General features: G+C 36.5%; 1 protein-coding gene across 4 annotated transcripts in view; it reads left to right on the top strand.

The window, feature by feature from the left end:
* LOC111415118 (Ecdysone-induced protein 93F) overlaps nucleotides 1-17,947 on the top strand; it is a 116,478-nt gene that overhangs the window by 64,774 nt on the left and 33,757 nt on the right. For 3 of the 4 annotated variants that reach the window (XM_023046627.2, XM_023046626.2, XM_023046628.2), the window contains one exon: nucleotides 17,099-17,628. In XM_023046627.2, coding sequence (XP_022902395.1) covers nucleotides 17,099-17,628 — 530 coding nt within the window. Of the gene's footprint in view, nucleotides 1-14,643; nucleotides 14,763-17,098; nucleotides 17,629-17,947 lie in introns of those variants that run through there. The other variant, XM_071193900.1, reaches the window with a different exon arrangement.

The following is a 17,947-nucleotide window of genomic DNA, read 5'->3' as shown; positions in this document are numbered from 1 at the left end:
TCTCTTGAACCCAAGTTAATATGGGAGCAAAATCGCATCTCATGAAGTGGCCAAAATATCCTATTTTGCAAATTTGTATGCTGTTGCAACATATGGCATAGTTGTTTGGGGTCATTCACCTGGCTTAGGAAGAATTTTTGGTTTGCAGAAGAAGGCGGTGAGAGCTTTATACAATCTTAAACCTACTGACAGCTGCAAAGATGTATTAAGAGCAGAATGTATACTTACCGTACCAAGTGCATACATTTTGGCTACCTCGATGTATGTTTATGACAATAGAAGTAAATTTAATTTGAATGCAAATTTTCACACACACGACACAAGAGGCAAAGATCAACTGAGATTACCGTTACATAGGATAGAAGCAACTAAAAGATATGCTGATTTCTGGGGAGTTAAATTTTTCAACAAGTTGCCAGAAGAAATGAAAACTATGGAACGAGGACACTTCAAAAAATGAGTGAAGTCTAATCTGGTCAAGAAACAGTATGGTATTATATGCAGGATCAGTTTGTGGAGTTAAAAAAGTTTAGCCGTGGGTCTTCAGGCTAAACCCGATACTTTCTAATTCTAGGTCTAGTGTTAGTTCTAGTTTTAGTTCAATAAAAATATGCAACATAGTGATATCTTATGCTAACTAGCGCTACTTACCACTGCCTATAGAACTAATATTAGACCTAGAACTAGAAACATTCGGGTTTAGCCGCACGTCTCTCAAGACGGCTAAACCCGAATGATTCTAGTTTTAGGTCTAATGTTAGTTCTAACTTTAGTTCAATAAAAATATGCAACATATGCAACACTGTCACTAAAACTAACATTACACCTTTCCAACCGATTTCAATGTTACCCTATCATCATCAGGCGAAGCTTGATTAATATTTTATGTTCGGTCTCCCTATTATCTCGCTTCATCTTCCTCTCTCTTCGGCAACCTCCCTCCATCGTTCAACACACATAAATCCTTCATGTCCTTTGTGGCTCCCATTCTCCATCGTGTGTAGATGCCCAAGCCTTCGTCTCCCATCATGTAATTCAGCTCATGGTTCATCCTGATTCACCAGCTACCGTGTTCCGCAGGAGACTCCGTAATCTATAATAATTAATAACAAAAGTTGTAGCAAATTGTAGCCTTAACACAATGCTCTGTAACAGTTTGCTCTCAGATGTATCAATGTAGAGAATTTTTCAAAAATATGAAAATTAGAAGTGTTAAAAAAAATCGGTATCCGGAGCATGATACAAAAAAACTTTTACAATAAAAGTTGTTGCAAATTGTACCCTTAACACAATTCTCTATAACATTTTTGCTCCCAGATGCATCAATGTAGAGAATTTTTCAAAAATATGAAAATTAGAAGAGTTAAAAAAAATTGGTATCCGGAGCATGATACAAAAAAACTTTTACAACAAAAATTGTAGCAAATTGTACCCTTAACACAATTCTCTATAACATTTTTGCTCCCAGATGCATCAATGTAGAGAATTTTTTAAAAATATGAAAATTAGAAGACTGTTAAAAAAAATCGGTATCATACGTTCTCAGCGTGGTCTCTTCTTTTTGTGTCATCGACTACGCTTCAGTCGTATAGAAGAACCGTGTCATCTCTATTCCGTTGTCTGTTCATTCAATTTTGCGAAAGCTTCCTTCAGAGCACCTTCATTTCTGCTTATGATTCATCTGTTGTGTGTCCAAACGTCGTGAATAACTCAGGATTCGTCACATTCTATCATGTTCTGTTTTATAAAGAGGGAATTTCATATAACTCGCAGTATATGAATGCAGTAACCATAGTTACGAAACTACTATGCACTTGCACTGTCCCACATAAGATGCAACATAGCTTAATGGTACAGATATTGGGTAGTTTTGCAAAGGATAAGTTTTGCTTGGAGAAGATGACGTGCTTATGATAATTCTGTTCTAGTTCTAGGTATAGTGTTAGTTCTAGTTTTACACTTGCACTATCACTAGAACTAACATTAGACCTAGAACCAGAAGAAATGTAAACTATGGAACGAGGACACTTCAAAAAATGTGTGAAGTCTAATCTGGTCAAGAAAGCCTACTATGTATGGTATTATATGCAGGATTAGTTTGTGGAGTTAAAAAAGTTTAGCCGTGCGTCTTCAGGCTAAACCCGATACTTTCTAGTTCTAGATCTAGTGTTAGTTCTAGTTTTAGTTTAATAAAAATATGCAACATAGCGATATCTTATGCTAACTAGCGCTACTTACCACTGCCTATAGAACTAATATTAGACCTAGAACTAGAAACATTCGGGTTTAGCCGCAGTTCTCTCAAGACGGCTAAACCCGAATGATTCTAGTTTTAGGTCTAGTGTTAGTTCTAGCTTTAGTTCAATAAAAATATGCATCATAGTGATATCTCATGCTATCTAGCGCTACTGACTCTTAAACCTACTGACAGCTGCAAAGATGTATTAAGAGCAGAATGTATACTTACGGTACCAAGTGCATACATTTTGGCTACCTTGATGTATGTTTATGACAATAGAAGTAAATTTAATTTGAATGCAAATTTTCACACACACGACACAAGAGGCAAAGATCAACTGAGATTAACGTTACATAGAATAGAAGCAACTAAAAGATATGCTGATTTCTGGGGAGTTAAATTTTTCAACAAGTTGCCAGAAGAAATGAAAACTATGGAACGAGGCCACTTCAAAAAATGTGTGAAGTCTAATCTGGTCAAGAAAGCCTACTATGTATGGTATTATATGCAGGATTAGTTTGTAGAGTAGCAAAGTTAATTTGTTTTATTGCTATACTTATAATACCTATACACATTTAGCCGTGCGTCTTCAGGCTAAACCCGATACTTTCTAGTTCTAGGTCTAGTGTTAGTTCTAGTTTTAGTTCAATAAAAATATGCAACATAGCGATATCTTATGCTAACTAGCGCTACTTGCCACTGCCTATAGAACTAATATTAGACCTAGAACTAGAAACATTCGGGTTTAGTCGCAGTTCTCTCAAGACGGCTAAACCCGAATGATTCTAGTTTTAGGTCTAGTGTTAGTTCTAGCTTTAGTTCAATAAAAATATGCAACATAGTGATATCTCATGCTATCTAGCGCTACTGACTCTTAAACCTACTGACAGCTACAAAGATGTATTAAGAGCAGAATGTATACTTACCGTGCCAAGTGCATACATTTTGGCTACCTTGATGTATGTTTATAACAATAGAAGTAAATTTAATTTGAATGCAAATTTTCACACACACGACACAAGAGGCAAAGATCAACTGAGATTACCGTTCCATAGGATAGAAGCAACTAAAATATATGCTGATTTCTGGGGAGTTAAATTTTTCAAGAAGTTGCCAGAAGAAATGAAGACTATGGAACGAGGACACTTTAAAAAATGTGTGAAGTCTAATCTGGTCAAGAAAGCCTACTATGTATGGTATTATATGCAAGATCAGTTTGTGGAATAGCAAAGTTAATTTGTTTTATTACTATATTTATAATACCTATACACATTTAACCATGCGTCTTCAGGCTAAACCCGATACTTTCTAGTTCTAGGTCTAGTGTTAGTTCTAGTTTTAGTTCAATAAAAATATGCAACATAGCGATATCTTATGCTAACTAGCGCTACTTACCACTGTCACTAAAACTAACATTAGACCTTCCCAACCGATTTCAATGTTACCCTATCATCATCAGGCGAAGCTTGATTAATATTTTATGATGATGGCATAAATATTGCAAAGTGTAAACTTTGAGACTTACGATTAGTGTCACTTAACTTATGAAAATAATAAATGATTTTTTTTTATATAAATGATTACTGATTCAAAGTAAATATGTAATGATGTCAAGAAGTGTATGGGAGTGGTATTAGATGATATTTAATCGTAAAATCGAATCTGACAGAAACAATTAATCAATTTTCTGTATACGGTGTCCAAGTCCGAGGAGAGAAGTCGCTCAACTCCTAACGGATATTTTTAATCATTAGCCCGGTCATTCATTACTTCATTACTACTTCATGACTCACTCTGTATATACACACGTCTAACGACTGGTCATTACTCAAAACGTCCACGCCGTGCAATTAATTTTAGACTCGGCAGCACGTCGGCCAATCTCTGGATTGTGACCTTCTTCGATCACACACAAAAACCTTTCGTAATATCGACACCATTACGGTAATTGCAACGATGTGGATTGTTGTTGTTGGTGGTATCTTTGCATGACTTATTTTTCGGTGTAAAAACGAAAGTTGGTCGAATTGTCTGATTGGACGAGGCGTAACCGTTTTCGGTTTAGTTCTAATATAAACCAAACGAAAAGTGGTTTCGTCCACGCCCACTTACAAATTCGACTGCCATTAATTTTTTTTTGGGTCGATTTTTAACGTAGGTTTCGATTGGAACACGACGGCTGGTGAATAGAATCGTTTTCTTTGTTGATTTCAAGGTTTGAGTTCTTGTTATAACCAAGACGGTGGGGGGCAACGCTTATTATGTATTCTATTGTGTGTAAAACGAAAATGCACGGCTACGCGTAACTTGGGAAAAAAAGAGGGAAAAAAGGTTCCTTGTAATTTTATTCCCCCCTTTTCATATTCGCTATTTGCGGTTGCCGCGGACCTCGAGGCACAATCCGGATGGCAATAAATACGGATAAGCTCCTAAGTAGAAACAATTCTCTATGCGAAACGAAACAAAAGAAATTGATTCAAGACTTTCACATTCACTTCTTTTCAGAAGCAACAATCGAAATATACTTAAAGATATTCAAAGTTATTCTTATTCAATCAGATTGTAATGTTTCAAATCTGTGTAGTAATAAATTATTTGTAAGTAGTTTTCCTCTCAAAATTCAGATGTTAATGTAAAGACGGTGAAGTAAATGTCAAGGTTGCGTTTAGTGCAGGTTTAGCGTCTGATACGTCATTTGCTGACATTTTCAATTTAATTTACGGTTGGTGCGCATAGAAAGACAGAGAGGCGCTTTCTAGCAACGATCCCAAAAATACCAGACCGGTAACTAGCCATAAAACCGCCATTATCGATATCTCACGGGGCTCTGGTTGCGCAAATGCCGTCATCGTCGCCGTACGTTAACCAAAAGCTCAAACAAATCGAAAATTAAAACTAATAATAAAAATGTTTGCCACTCAAATGTCAACAGGTTAGATACACACAGGCCAAAGAAACTGTTTTGAGGTTTTATATTTACCGAGATAGTTACTAAAATTATTAATGCACAATGAAGTCAACAAAAATAAGAATGTGACAAAAAATGTTATCAAGGTTTCTCGGTGGTTTCCGTGTTGTTTTCTTTCGCGCGTGGAAATTTATTATTTTTAAATAATGCATGATTTTTTTTATTTCGCTGGGAGAGAGACCTATTCGCGAATACGCTAAATTAACAATCTAAATTCAAGGTTATTTCGCATCAACGCGAGCGCGTCGACCAGACACAACGCGGAGCTGTTTCCGTTTGCCGAGAACTCAACCTACCTCAAAGCCACCTGCAGGTCATAGGAGTTACGCGGAAAATTATTCTTAATTACGCCTCGACGTCAGATGAATTATGGTCGGAAAATAGCAAGTCATGCCCTTCCTTATGCACGCCCTGCCCCTCACTTTTTGTTACCGAAGAATGCTCACCAGCACTTTTCCATTCCTCTTCTTGTATATTGTTGATTCTGTCAGTTAAGATTTTGATGACTCATCTAATACGCTTTATCATGCATGTTATAATCACAAAAATAATGTAAAAAATTTTTTACTGTAATGATAAACGGTATTGTTATTTGATGTGACATGAATTATTTATTTGTTGCAACTAAATACACATGCATTAGAAGGAGAGGAAGAAGTAGTCCAACATTCCATCCTACGCATTCTAAAGAAGTTGCTACTGGTTTTGATGTAAACAGTTTCGTAATTGTATTCCTATTATTACCCACACGTCACTTTTAATATGTTTATTTACTTTCTTACAAACTCAACAACAAGCTTATTAAACAAAAGCTATTTTTGCTTCACAAATTAAATTTTGATATGCTAATTTGTTTGGGTTTCGTGATATAAAAATGTATTGCTTTTCAACTAAAAATTCAGTTGAAATTTTATTTCAAATTACGAAAAATAACGTTCGCGTTTATAAATAGCTTCTTAACAACTAATCAATAACAAAACAACCGGCGCGCAAACTTTCTCTCGGCATCAACTATTATAAATTTAATTTTTTTTTTGATTTATTTGCCATAGTTTGATCGTCCTGATTTGTTTATTGACCTCGATCACAAATCAAGTAAACTCAACTTATCAGTTTACATTTAACTAAATCACTCCACTAATTTCGTAGCCTATCATCAGGAATCTACTACAACTCCATCACAAGATTTTACATTTATATCGTGCTTTGTAACTTTTCTGTGACCAATTAAAAGTGCACCATGACTTTGATGAGCAATATTACCAGTTATTTTTACTTTGCATATACCACAAAGATTTATCAACATATTTTTGTTTTACCAAAGCTCGAGAAAAGTGGGATTAAATTTCGCAATATTAAAAAAACTTAAATCAAAATGTTAAGGTTTTCACATCATTTATAATTATTATTTGAAATGCATTCTAATTAATATTATATGGTGATATAAATGATTTGAACTTGAACTTTAATACTTTTCAAATTATTTTTAATTATACGTATCTTAGAGATTATTGAACACAAAGGTGCCGTTTTAAAAAAAAATTATGTAAAAGGAAAATAAGTGGAGTAGAGCTGTATTAAATCGTATTTGATATATCGGTCAAGGTAAAAGCCCAAAGTGTCGCAACGCAAAAGTGTGTTACGCCCATAAATAGACCACAAAGAATATCATCGGCTACCGGTTTGCAAGAAAGTTGCGCCATTGTTCGCTAATCCGCTAAAACCGGTGCTTTTCGTTGTTTGTTTTGTCGTCGTCTTCGTTGCCGAAGACCTCCTAAGCAAACGGAATAGTAGAAGAGAAAAAGAATCACACGGATTTAAAGCCAACCTTTATCGGATCGCCAACGAACAATTAATGCTCGTCGTGGAAAGGGTTCATCAATCTGCTGGATTTCAAGATTGCTATCTTCCATTCTATCTTCTTCTCCTTCTTCGTCTCTAGTAACCCTTTGTTTTAGTTTGCTTCGATCGGTTTCCGGTTTGCGAGTTTGGCTCGCGGTAGCCATTAGGAGTTTTTGCAATGGCCGGAGAGGTATTTTTTTATCTACGACGTTTCAAGCGGTTGAGAGCTTTTCGCTTGCGAAATACGATTTGTGCCAGGCCTTGGAGCGACCATATGTAATTTCAATACCCACATACATAATCCCGGAGCTGGCTATACTTGGCACAATAACACTTTAGCAAAAAGTTTTTGGGTTTGGTCATGGGTGTCGCGGTTAAGGAAAAAGGATAGTTGCACGTTCTCGACAACTAATCTTTCGCAACATTAGGTAGTATCTTGTTTAATCTACAGGAAATGTGTCAATGTTTTAAATGGATCAATAAAAAATTAAAAATATAATTACTTTATTTATTATGATAAAAAAATTAAAATTTGATGAAGAAATCGTAAATATTTGATTTCGGGTAAACCACAAATGTAATTATTACATGTTGTTTGTGGTTATTGTTTTAGTGCAATAATTCAATTACATTTTCCCAAATGGAAGATGTTATAATACATTTTTATTTATTGGAAATTTATTATAAAGTACATTTTTATGGTTACACTTTTTGGAACGATTAAATAAAACATTCTACTTTTAACTGAATTCTTTAAACCCGATTTCTTACGTACATAGATTTCATGACTGATTTCGCCTACCTTAGGTCCGGTAAAAATAATTTTATTATTCGCGATTAACCGATAACGCCCAAGGAATTATTTCCTGCACATTAACTTCTACCTCAAATATAATTCGATAAGTGGTCGCGGCCAAATATACGATAACAAATTATAATTTCGCATTAAAACTAACGTTATAAGATTTCATAGAAAACGAATTGTGTGTTTTGAAATTGAAAATCTTAATTAATTAAATAAGTTTCCTTTTTCTCTGAAAGTCAGGGAATATAGGCAAGAATAGAAACACTCAGTATGTCATAGAGCGGTGGTATTCAAACATTTTGGCTGCATGACCCCAAATGGTACACAGAGGTGACATGCCGACCCAAACTTAAAATAATAATTTAATTCTAGTTGTTCCAAAAATTGGGAGAGGTATTATTATATCAAGAAGATGTTAATTTGTTTTTATTTTTTTTGTTTCATACATAGCAAATATATTATGTTAAAACAAGTACCTACAATAAACAGAATATCAACTCTGCAGTTAACAAATATTAGGTTCAAAATCAACATTAACGATTTATAACTATTAAAATTATAATATGGCGTACACGTAGGAACTTCATCAAAAATCAATACAAAAGAAAAATATTTAATGAGATCTATGAGCCTGTTTCTTATTTACAAGTGCTGATATATCTGGCTCTATTTTGCTCAATTTGAGTCTTAAAGGTGGCTCTATTGCTATTTTGTTTCGGTATTTCGATTTTAGGTTTAGGGAAAATCCCAACTCGCACATATAAGATGACGCAAATGGTAATAATACCTTCAGAGCTTCATCAGACAGTTCTGGATATTCATTTCGAACTTTAAGCCAAAAATTGCTCAATTTAAGTTCTTTGAAAATTAATTTTAATTCTCCATCAGATGATAACTCAATTAGTTTTTCTTCCGGAATCTTCTAGAATCTTCCGGAAAATAAGTACTAAATTGACATTTTAAATCTGTCAAGTGAAGATGTTATATCTTTAACAATCGATTGAATAACTTTGAACTTGTTTTCTATAACAAAACATTCTAATGTTGGAAATGCTGCAAAATTATTCTCCTTGCAGTATGAGCACCACAAATCTATTTTTTTTGTAAAGGCTTTAATTTTATCATTGGCCACTAATATATTTAATTGTTCACCTTGAAGACTTAAATTCAACACGTTTAATTTGAGAAAAATGTCACTTAAGTAAGCTAACCTACATTCTTCATCGGTTAAAAAGTTTGTAAATTTTTTGTCTATCATTATCATTTAAAAACACAAACACTTCTTCTTTAAGTTTAAATAGTCTCGTTAGAACCCTACCCCTCAAAAGCCAACGAACCTCTGTATGTAAAAGAAGATGCTGATGCTCACTACCCATTTCTTTGCATATGTGCGCAAAAATCCTTGAGTTCAGAGGACGCGCCTTTATAAAATTTATTATTTTAACTCCAGTATTTAAGACAGACATTAAGTTCGGTGGCATGTTTTTCGATACAAGCGCTTCTCTATGAATCATACAGTGAACCCATGTTACATTGGGTGAAACTTCTTTGATTCGGGCTAGAAGTCCGCTGTGTTTTCCAACCATGGCACGAGCTCCATCACTGCACACACCCACACAATTTTCCCAAGAAATATTGTTTCCCGTGATGTAAGAGCTTACCGATTTAAAAATTTCTTCACCCGTAGTTCTTTGTAGTTCCTTGCAAAAAAGAAAGTCGTCAACTACTTCATTTTTGTATTCATATTTTGCAAAACAAATTAGTTGTGCAGCATTTTGGCAATCCGTAGATTCATCCAATTGAAGAGTAAAAAATTTACTTTTTCGAATTCTCATTATAATTTCGTTTTCCACATTTTCTGCCATTTCAAATATTCTGCGGCTAACTGTTGTATCCGAGAGTGGTATTTGAGATATTTGTTGCATTTCCTTTTCGCCAAACATAATGGCTGCTATATCTTGGGCTGCTGGAGCAATTCAGTCGTCAGCAATTGTGTACGGTTTGCCAGATTTTGCTATACGATAGCTCATTATTTCATCCACCTTGCGACCCCGAAAAAACTTTTCGCGACCCCATTTTGGGTCGCGACCCATAGTTTGAATAGCACTCATAGAGTATTCTTCTAGTACAGCGATTCCCAATAAGGAGTGCTTGCCACAATACTGGGGGTCCACGGCGCATTTGTGAAAAATAAAGTATGCAAATAAATTAAAAAAGAAATATGTAACGTTCTCTTGGACATTTTTGGTATGGAGGTTGGTAATATTATTCATTTGGGGGATTTTTTAAGTTCCCTATTTTGTTTTTTAGCGACTACTTTGTCGTTATAAGTTAACTCTTCTTTCTACTTCTTCTTCTAAATCTATAAGTGTTCGTCTTCTTAGTTGAAGCAAAAAGACACGGATTTTTTTAAAAAGAAAGAACAACAATTAAGGAACATTCAAAGAAGCGTGTCCCACATTTCCATACCAGCTTCAAATAATTCAGCCATAATGGCCTCCTTTAAGATATATCAACTAATAGCTCAAAAAGGTACACCTCATACTATAGCTGAAGATCTCATGTTACCAGCAGCAAAAATTATGGTGTTTGCAAGAATCAAGCTGCCAAAGAAATTACACAAATTCCGTTGTCAAACAATACAGTGCAAAGAAGAATTCAAAGTATTTTTGCTGTCAATTGCAAAACTTACATACTTTTTTCTGGTATCTTCTTTTATTTATCATCAAACGCAATCCCCAACCTAATTGACCCAATTAAAGATCGAAACCAACCCAACACGACTTTGCCTAACCCAAATCTTAACAGAGATACCGCGTTTTGGTGTGATGCAGTCGAATAGTGTGTACTCCTGCTTCGGTAATCTCGTACCCAAGGTATTCGATCTGCTTCTCGAAATGTATCAAAAACTATTCGTTACTTCGGCATTATTTTCTCAATTTTGTATGGTATAATAATATTGGCCAAATATAACATTGTTACATCGTACATTAAAGATCAAAGTATTAATCTATGGAACACTGTCATTGCGTTAGTAGACTTTAATTACATCGCTTATCTTTTAAGGATAATTTTGTTGCTATTAATTTGTACATCAACAAGTAAATATAACTTAACATCTAAACCAGATAATTGCAATTATTGAATCACATATTGTGATTATATATTGTGACTTGTGCGGTTTCTCTCTAAAAGTTATATCTCTATAAGGCCCACTTTAACCATCCTCCTGATAAACTATCTAGAGGATAGTTGCCATGGTTACGGCGGTTTTAAGCGCTCTCATTGGCTCTAAGAGCTGGATTTATCTATCGGATAAACTTATCAAGAGGTGGTAAAAGTGGGCCTAAGAGAAGTTGATTTTTGGTATAAACTCCACATGCCAAAAATGTGAACATGTGGGGTTTCTAAAATATGTGATTCAATTCTAAAAAAATGATATTGTATAATAATTCCTTATAATAGAATAAAATTACAGAACGATATCTTCAGAATATCGCCGACAAAGCCGTCGAATTAGAGTCGTACACGAGTTCATTTTCGCAGAAATGACAGTTTGACGACCGCAACTCGCGTATCTCCTGCGACAACCGCCGCGTAGCTTTCTAGTGCGGCTTTATATAGCTGAATGAACTCTGGGCTGCCTCCGTGTTACTTCACCTAGCAGAATTACGTCTTAATGACCAGAGAAGCAATAAAACAAAGTGGAACAGAGCTCTCGGCCCGAACGGAACGGCAACATTGATCTTGAGCGACGTGTGTACAGTTCTCGCACGTTGTTGTCGTCGTATGATTTCTTCGTACCGCGTGTGTCACGTCGCGACGTGATACGACGTGTTTCTTCTGTTTACTGCCCATTAGAAACGTTTCAAAACTGTAACGATATAAGAATTTACTACTAAAAGAGTCGGTATCTCTTCTATTTGTACCGTTTGGTACTTTTTAAACATTACTATTTTTTTAATTATAAATAAACCAGTTAAAGAAAGCGGTTTATACTACCATAATATTGTTGGTTTATTTTATAGCATTGATTTTGTAATCGGTTGAGGTTAATTGTTGTTTAGCTATTTATTATAGCAGGTGTAATTTAATCTGGATATTAACCGTGTGTTTAATATTAATACATCCATTTGAGGAAGATGTTCTTTTTTGTTATATTATGAAATGATTTGAACAACTGTTTACTGCTGGACATCATCAGAAATTGTGTTAATTGCGAAATTATACGTTTGGGCATTTGTCGGAGTTAGGCGATAAATATCGCCAGGCTGCCGCAGTTGGTAGCGTGTCGAGTGCGTTTTACTTTTTTGTAGGTTGCCAATCCGTGCCGACCACCTGTTTCGGAGTTGCTGCTGCTACCGTTCTCCACGGCTGAATGCTGATGACGGCCGATGAGCTTCAGTGCGGCACGGCCCGTCCGCTGACAAAGTTCAGCTCCGGTTAATTGAATGCCCGGATTTCGATGCCATTCAAAGCTGGATTTGCCGCGCTTCGTTGAACTCTCGCAGTACTAGGTGACAAAATTTTGTTACCGACCGAGTTCTATCGTAAAAGCGCTGGTTACCCGATTTCTACGAAACGTACTCTAATTACGGAGACATTTTCGTTAATCGTAACAACGTTACTTTTTGCTATTCATGTTTTATGTGTTCGTTTCATGATTGGGCTTTTAAAACCACTTTGTATCGTAGTTTCTTTTGGTATTGAATCTTCGATAAAAAAAAATTTTGTAAAATGTATTTATTCCAAAACGTTGATGGTAAAGTATGTGGTGGTCGTCGTAAATTTTTCTAGAAATTGAATACTCGGCCTCACCGTATCTATCCATCCGCATCTAAGTCCACAACGCCTCTGAGCGCCGGAGATCGGGTTGATTTATGCAAATTGCAGACTGCCTTGATACATATCGAGACCAGGTGGGCACGCATAAACGGAAAATTCTCTCGGCTGAGGCGACGTCCGAATACTTCCACATAGAACCTACTAATTGCGAACACCGTAGGCTACACCGAGTGAAGAGTAATACAACGGCGACTTTGAAAATAAAAATATAAAGAAGGAACACGACCACCAATGGCTGGAGTAACATAAAAATTCGTGCTGCCGCAATTAGATGGCGAATTTTTAGACTCGGAATGTGAAAATGCCAGGATGCAACGGCTACTTTTTATTCGCTGTGCGAAATGTTTTTTGTTTTGGCGGCCTTAAATTTTCACGCTCTGTTGAATTACAAGCACTGCTCAAGTTTGTCGCACTGATTAATATTTATCCAAAGAACTGCGATCTTATAAATTCACCAAGGACAATATGTTGCTATATTTAGACTTCGTACCAAATCGATGATTATTTATTTAGTCTGGCGCAATCAACCAAATGAAATGAATCATAAATAAATTAAACATTTCTTCAGCCTAAATAAATCGTTTTTCAATCTTAATATACTTTGAAGTGAATGATATCGATGGTGGAGTTAAATGGCCAATTAGTATAGGTTTCTCGTGAAACCCAACGTGAACAGTCAAAGTTCACCTGTGTTCCCAAAGTAGGCGTACGGCATGTATTTATGGATTCCGGTGTAATTTACAGTGACGTGGTCGAAAGTGGGCAGAAAATTTAAGAGAAAGCTGACGATCTCGCTGAAATATATACAGGTTAGGCTTTCGGCGAAATTTCTAAACTTACCGGAATGTCCCCTACGTGTCACGATTCTGGTTGGTTTCGCTATTCGACCAAGGAACAGAGTATTAGCTAGCGAAGTTTCTAATTGCACGTGCCACCGGCGTCTCAAATTGTGCTCGGTCAAATTACGATTTAGCGAATCTACTGATTCCTCCCCATTGAAATTCGAAACATCAGACATAAAGTCTACATACATCCCAGAAAATGATAATATCTCAGCTCCTGAAATGTAATTCAATGAATTTTTTAAACGAAGAATATTAGAAGTCTATATTAATTTAATACAAAGTCGAAACAAGTGCTACGAAGTGAAGCAGCAGTAGATTTAGTCGTACGTCTCTCAAGACGGCTAAACCTGAATTATTTTAGTTCTAGGTCTTGTGTTAGTTTTAGTGATAGTGCAAAACTAGAACTAACACTAGATCTAGAACTAGAAACATTGGGATTTAGCCGCACGTCTCTCAAGCAAACGTGAGGTTGGGACAAACAGATAGATAAACAAAAATAACACATATTCCAGCACCGTTTTAAGCTAATACGTTCATTCTCACAAATGCGAATAGAGATCCAACTCAAGGTTTTCAATGTTTTAGCTCCCGTGATGGCCGGGGGCGGCCGATGTCTTCGAAAACAGCCGGGTTGGTACTCGAAAATGATGTTGAGGATTCTTAATAACACTTTTCAAACACAACCTAACCTCACTTTTTCAAATGACATTTTTTTGACGTTTCATTAAAAAAAATTATTTAACTCACTCAATTTTAGATATAAAACTAAAAAGAAATTTGCGTCATAGAAGCTCGTTTTAGTCACACGTACACATTTACGTTATAAAAAAATTAAATAGTAATTCGCTTTCTAGTGGTTTTAAATTATGTTAGAATATTTGACATGATGAGAAGATAGTTACCAACGTACATTTTTAGACTTTTTCCGACAGATGGCGCTGTCTCCTATGCGTTTGTACCAAGTGTCATTTTTTGACGTTTCGTTAAAAGAAATTTATTTTAACTGATTTTGCGATAGAAATAAAACTAAAAGTAGAAATTTTAGGGTTCAAAATGAGGTGCGTCAAAGACGCACGGCATAACCTCAAAATTTCTAGTTTTAGTTTTATTTCTGATTTCATCGGCAGTAACGGTTGTAAAAAATGTTACTTGAAAAAGTGAGGTTACGTTGGGTTGAATGGATATTTCGTATCTTGTTTCGATACTTTCTAGTTCTAGGTTAGTGTTAGTTTTAGTTTTCGTTCAATAAAAATATACAACATAGTGATATCTTATGCTAATTAGCGCTATTTACCACTGTCTCTAGAACTAACATTAGATCTAGAACTAGAAACATTCGGGCATAGCTGCACGTCTCTCAAGACTGCTAAACCCGAATTCTTCTAGTTCTAGGTCTTGTGTTAGTTCTAGTGATAGTGTTAATGTAAAACTAGAACTAGATACTTTCTAGTTCTAGGTCTAGTGTTAGTTCTAGTTTTAGTTCAATAAAAACATGCATAATGATATCTTATGCTAACTACGCTACTTACCACTGTCTCTAGAACTAACATTACACCTAAAAGTAGAAACATTCAGGTTTAGCCGTTTTAAGTGACGCACAGCTAAACGGAATGTTTCTAGTTGCAGGTCTAGTGCTAGTGTTAGTCTAGTTTTGTTTGTTATTCAGCGCTAGATAGTTGTATATTTTTATTGAGTTACAACGGACACTGATAGACTTTTTTTTAGGACTGTATGTAGACTTTTTTGAGTTAAAGATATGATTATGTTTTGTGTTTCCCTTGATTAACAATAACTTATACAGTTTTTATGTAAAATATGTAAATAATATGAACTTCTTACATGTTTTGTTAAAAAATTTCATTGAATTTCATTGACTTTATTGTATCACTGTAGGTTAATCTTGTCTCAAAATTCAAAGTAACTATAAGTTTTTGGTATACTATATGATCTGTTACATAATGCTTATTATGGAAAACAAAGCCATTTGGTAGTGGGGTATTAAAAGCAGGGACATGGCTCGTTTGCACGAACAAAGGCTAAAATAACGATGACTAATGGATAGAGATTGGAAACCTTAATTTTGTCGCAAGCGGCATCCGATTACCGGTTTTGGCACGCCACAAAACGACAGAAATCGCACGTGCACGGTACACGCGCCCTCAAGGTTTTGTTTTCACTAACAAGCAAGAAAACGCCTCGTCGACAGCTTCTATAATTTCGCCGTAAAACTTAGTTTCGGCGAACTTATTATAACGCTGCGCTAACTGCACACCGATACTACATAAAATGTTGAAATTGCTACACAACAATTTTCTAATATAGAAATATAAAATAGTTAACAGTAAATTGCCAACACTTATAATTTAATAACTAACTTATTAACTACATGGAGAGGTAATTGTCCAATAAAACGTTCGGTCTATTCTAAAATACGTCCTTAGAGCAAGCAGCCCGACAATTAAACGAAACTCAAACTCGACGTTCGCAAAATTGGGTCAATGCGAAACATAAGCGGGAGAGAGAGGTCGATGAGAGGAATCCGAATATTTCCTTGTCGCTCTCGTTGGAACCAAGCCAGGCTTCGTATGGACGTGCACGCGTTCTACCGACACTTTCGTGTATGTAGATCATGATTGTGGGAAATATTTCGCGGACTTCCAGTGGCGTCGCGGAGGAGGGGACGCGAATTTACCGACCGGTATTTGTCGATAAAGTTCGTATAACTCTCCTTCTCTCTCTATATCTCTTCAAATGCACGTTCCGTTTAACCAAATTGTAATGTGGGTCACTCTGTGTATGCAGGCTCCTTCATGTCGCGATGATCATTATTGACGTAACAGATGGTCTTATGAGACTAACACAATGCAACTTCTTTCTGGATTTAAAATATATTATTTGATTAATTTGAAATGTTAAATTCGGTTCGGCTTTCTAATTCTTATCGTTTTATGAAAAAAAAAAAAACTTATTTTCCTCCTGGGAAACTTGAATGTTCTAGATTTAGCCCCGTATTCATCTAGCGTAATTGGCCGATTAAAATTTATAAACCTGCGTGTCGACGAGGAGTAAACGCGAATAGAGGAAGTTCACGGTTTGGTTGCCATTTTGGTCATATTCCGTCGCCGGAATATGATCATCACTATTCGGCGCGCGGATGACTCGAGTATGGCGGTGGTTCCGCTTGTAAGGCTGCGAGCGATTCGTAACGCGGATTTCGAGTGGAAAAGAACCGGGCCGGCCGCTTTTGGAGCGAATAGAACCGTGAAGGAAATCAAGGCCCCCATTGGGGGCCCGCGAACAAAGAAATAGTTGCCCGGTTGTACCGCTGCTGCCGCGTGACGAATCCGCAAAATATCCTTTCCTTTTATTTTTATCGTACTTCGAGGTTACTCGCGAATATTCAACTGATGGCAAACACTTTTTTCTCAAGAGAGAAATTTTAATCGAAATTAATATTGATGTATTTAAATTAGATTGCGGTTTTTCATTAATAACCTTAATAATAACGTAAATTTCAAAGTTTTTCAATGTTTGTTTTCTTTTTTTGTAATTAGGGTTGGAAAGGATAGCTGAAGAGCTGATGGGTCGCAGGAAATGGAAACTATACCAAGAGTCTATGTCAAGGAACTATCTGCAGCCGCTAAACAACAACGTAAAGAGAGCGAACGATACGGATCCGGGTACAGCGATCCTGCACCGAGACGCGTCCAGTCCAGACTCGAAGGACCTGGTGAAGGTCGCGAACAGCGTCCACAAGACGCCGGAAGACCATCAAATCGTTGCCGCCCCCGCTGCCGTTGTCTTCGCCACGCCGCCTACAGAGAACGGAACGTCGCGTTCTGGTGGCGAAAATCCTACGGCATCATTACCATTAGAAAACGGCGATATCTCAGCATCCGACACCGGCACCTCCGCCAAAATTACAGCGGATATCATCAAAAAGGAGGAGCCGCTGTTAGAGGCGCCCTCCACAGAGGTTCCGCAGGACGCGGAAGACCAAATAAAAGATTGGTCGCCGCAGAGCAAGTGTTACTTCTGCGTCGACGGCAAACTGGATAGTGAACATAATAATCACGGGGGTTTGGTAAGTGTTGTTTTAGGAAAAAATATAATTCATAATCACGAATAAAAAAAATTACCGAGGGAAGTAATGAAGCATGTACACACTACACTAGAACACAGTATGTAGGGGATGACCTTTGTACTCAGTGGGTCGTGAGGTATATTGGTCTGTTGAACAGTAGGCGCGAGACTTGCACTGTGTCGTTGCACACCCCCAATATCGCATTTAGCACGTCGGGTGCGACATATAGGATGTAGCGTGGCGTGTAGGAACACGTGGTCCACTCGGGCACAATGTATTTTTAAGTTGCCTTTTTGATCCATCAACCGTGAAACCGGCG

The sequence above is a fragment of the Onthophagus taurus genome, chromosome 2 (assembly GCF_036711975.1).
Source record: "Onthophagus taurus isolate NC chromosome 2, IU_Otau_3.0, whole genome shotgun sequence".
NCBI lineage: Eukaryota > Metazoa > Arthropoda > Insecta > Coleoptera > Scarabaeidae > Onthophagus > Onthophagus taurus.
This window is presented reverse-complemented; position numbering and strand designations above follow the sequence as displayed.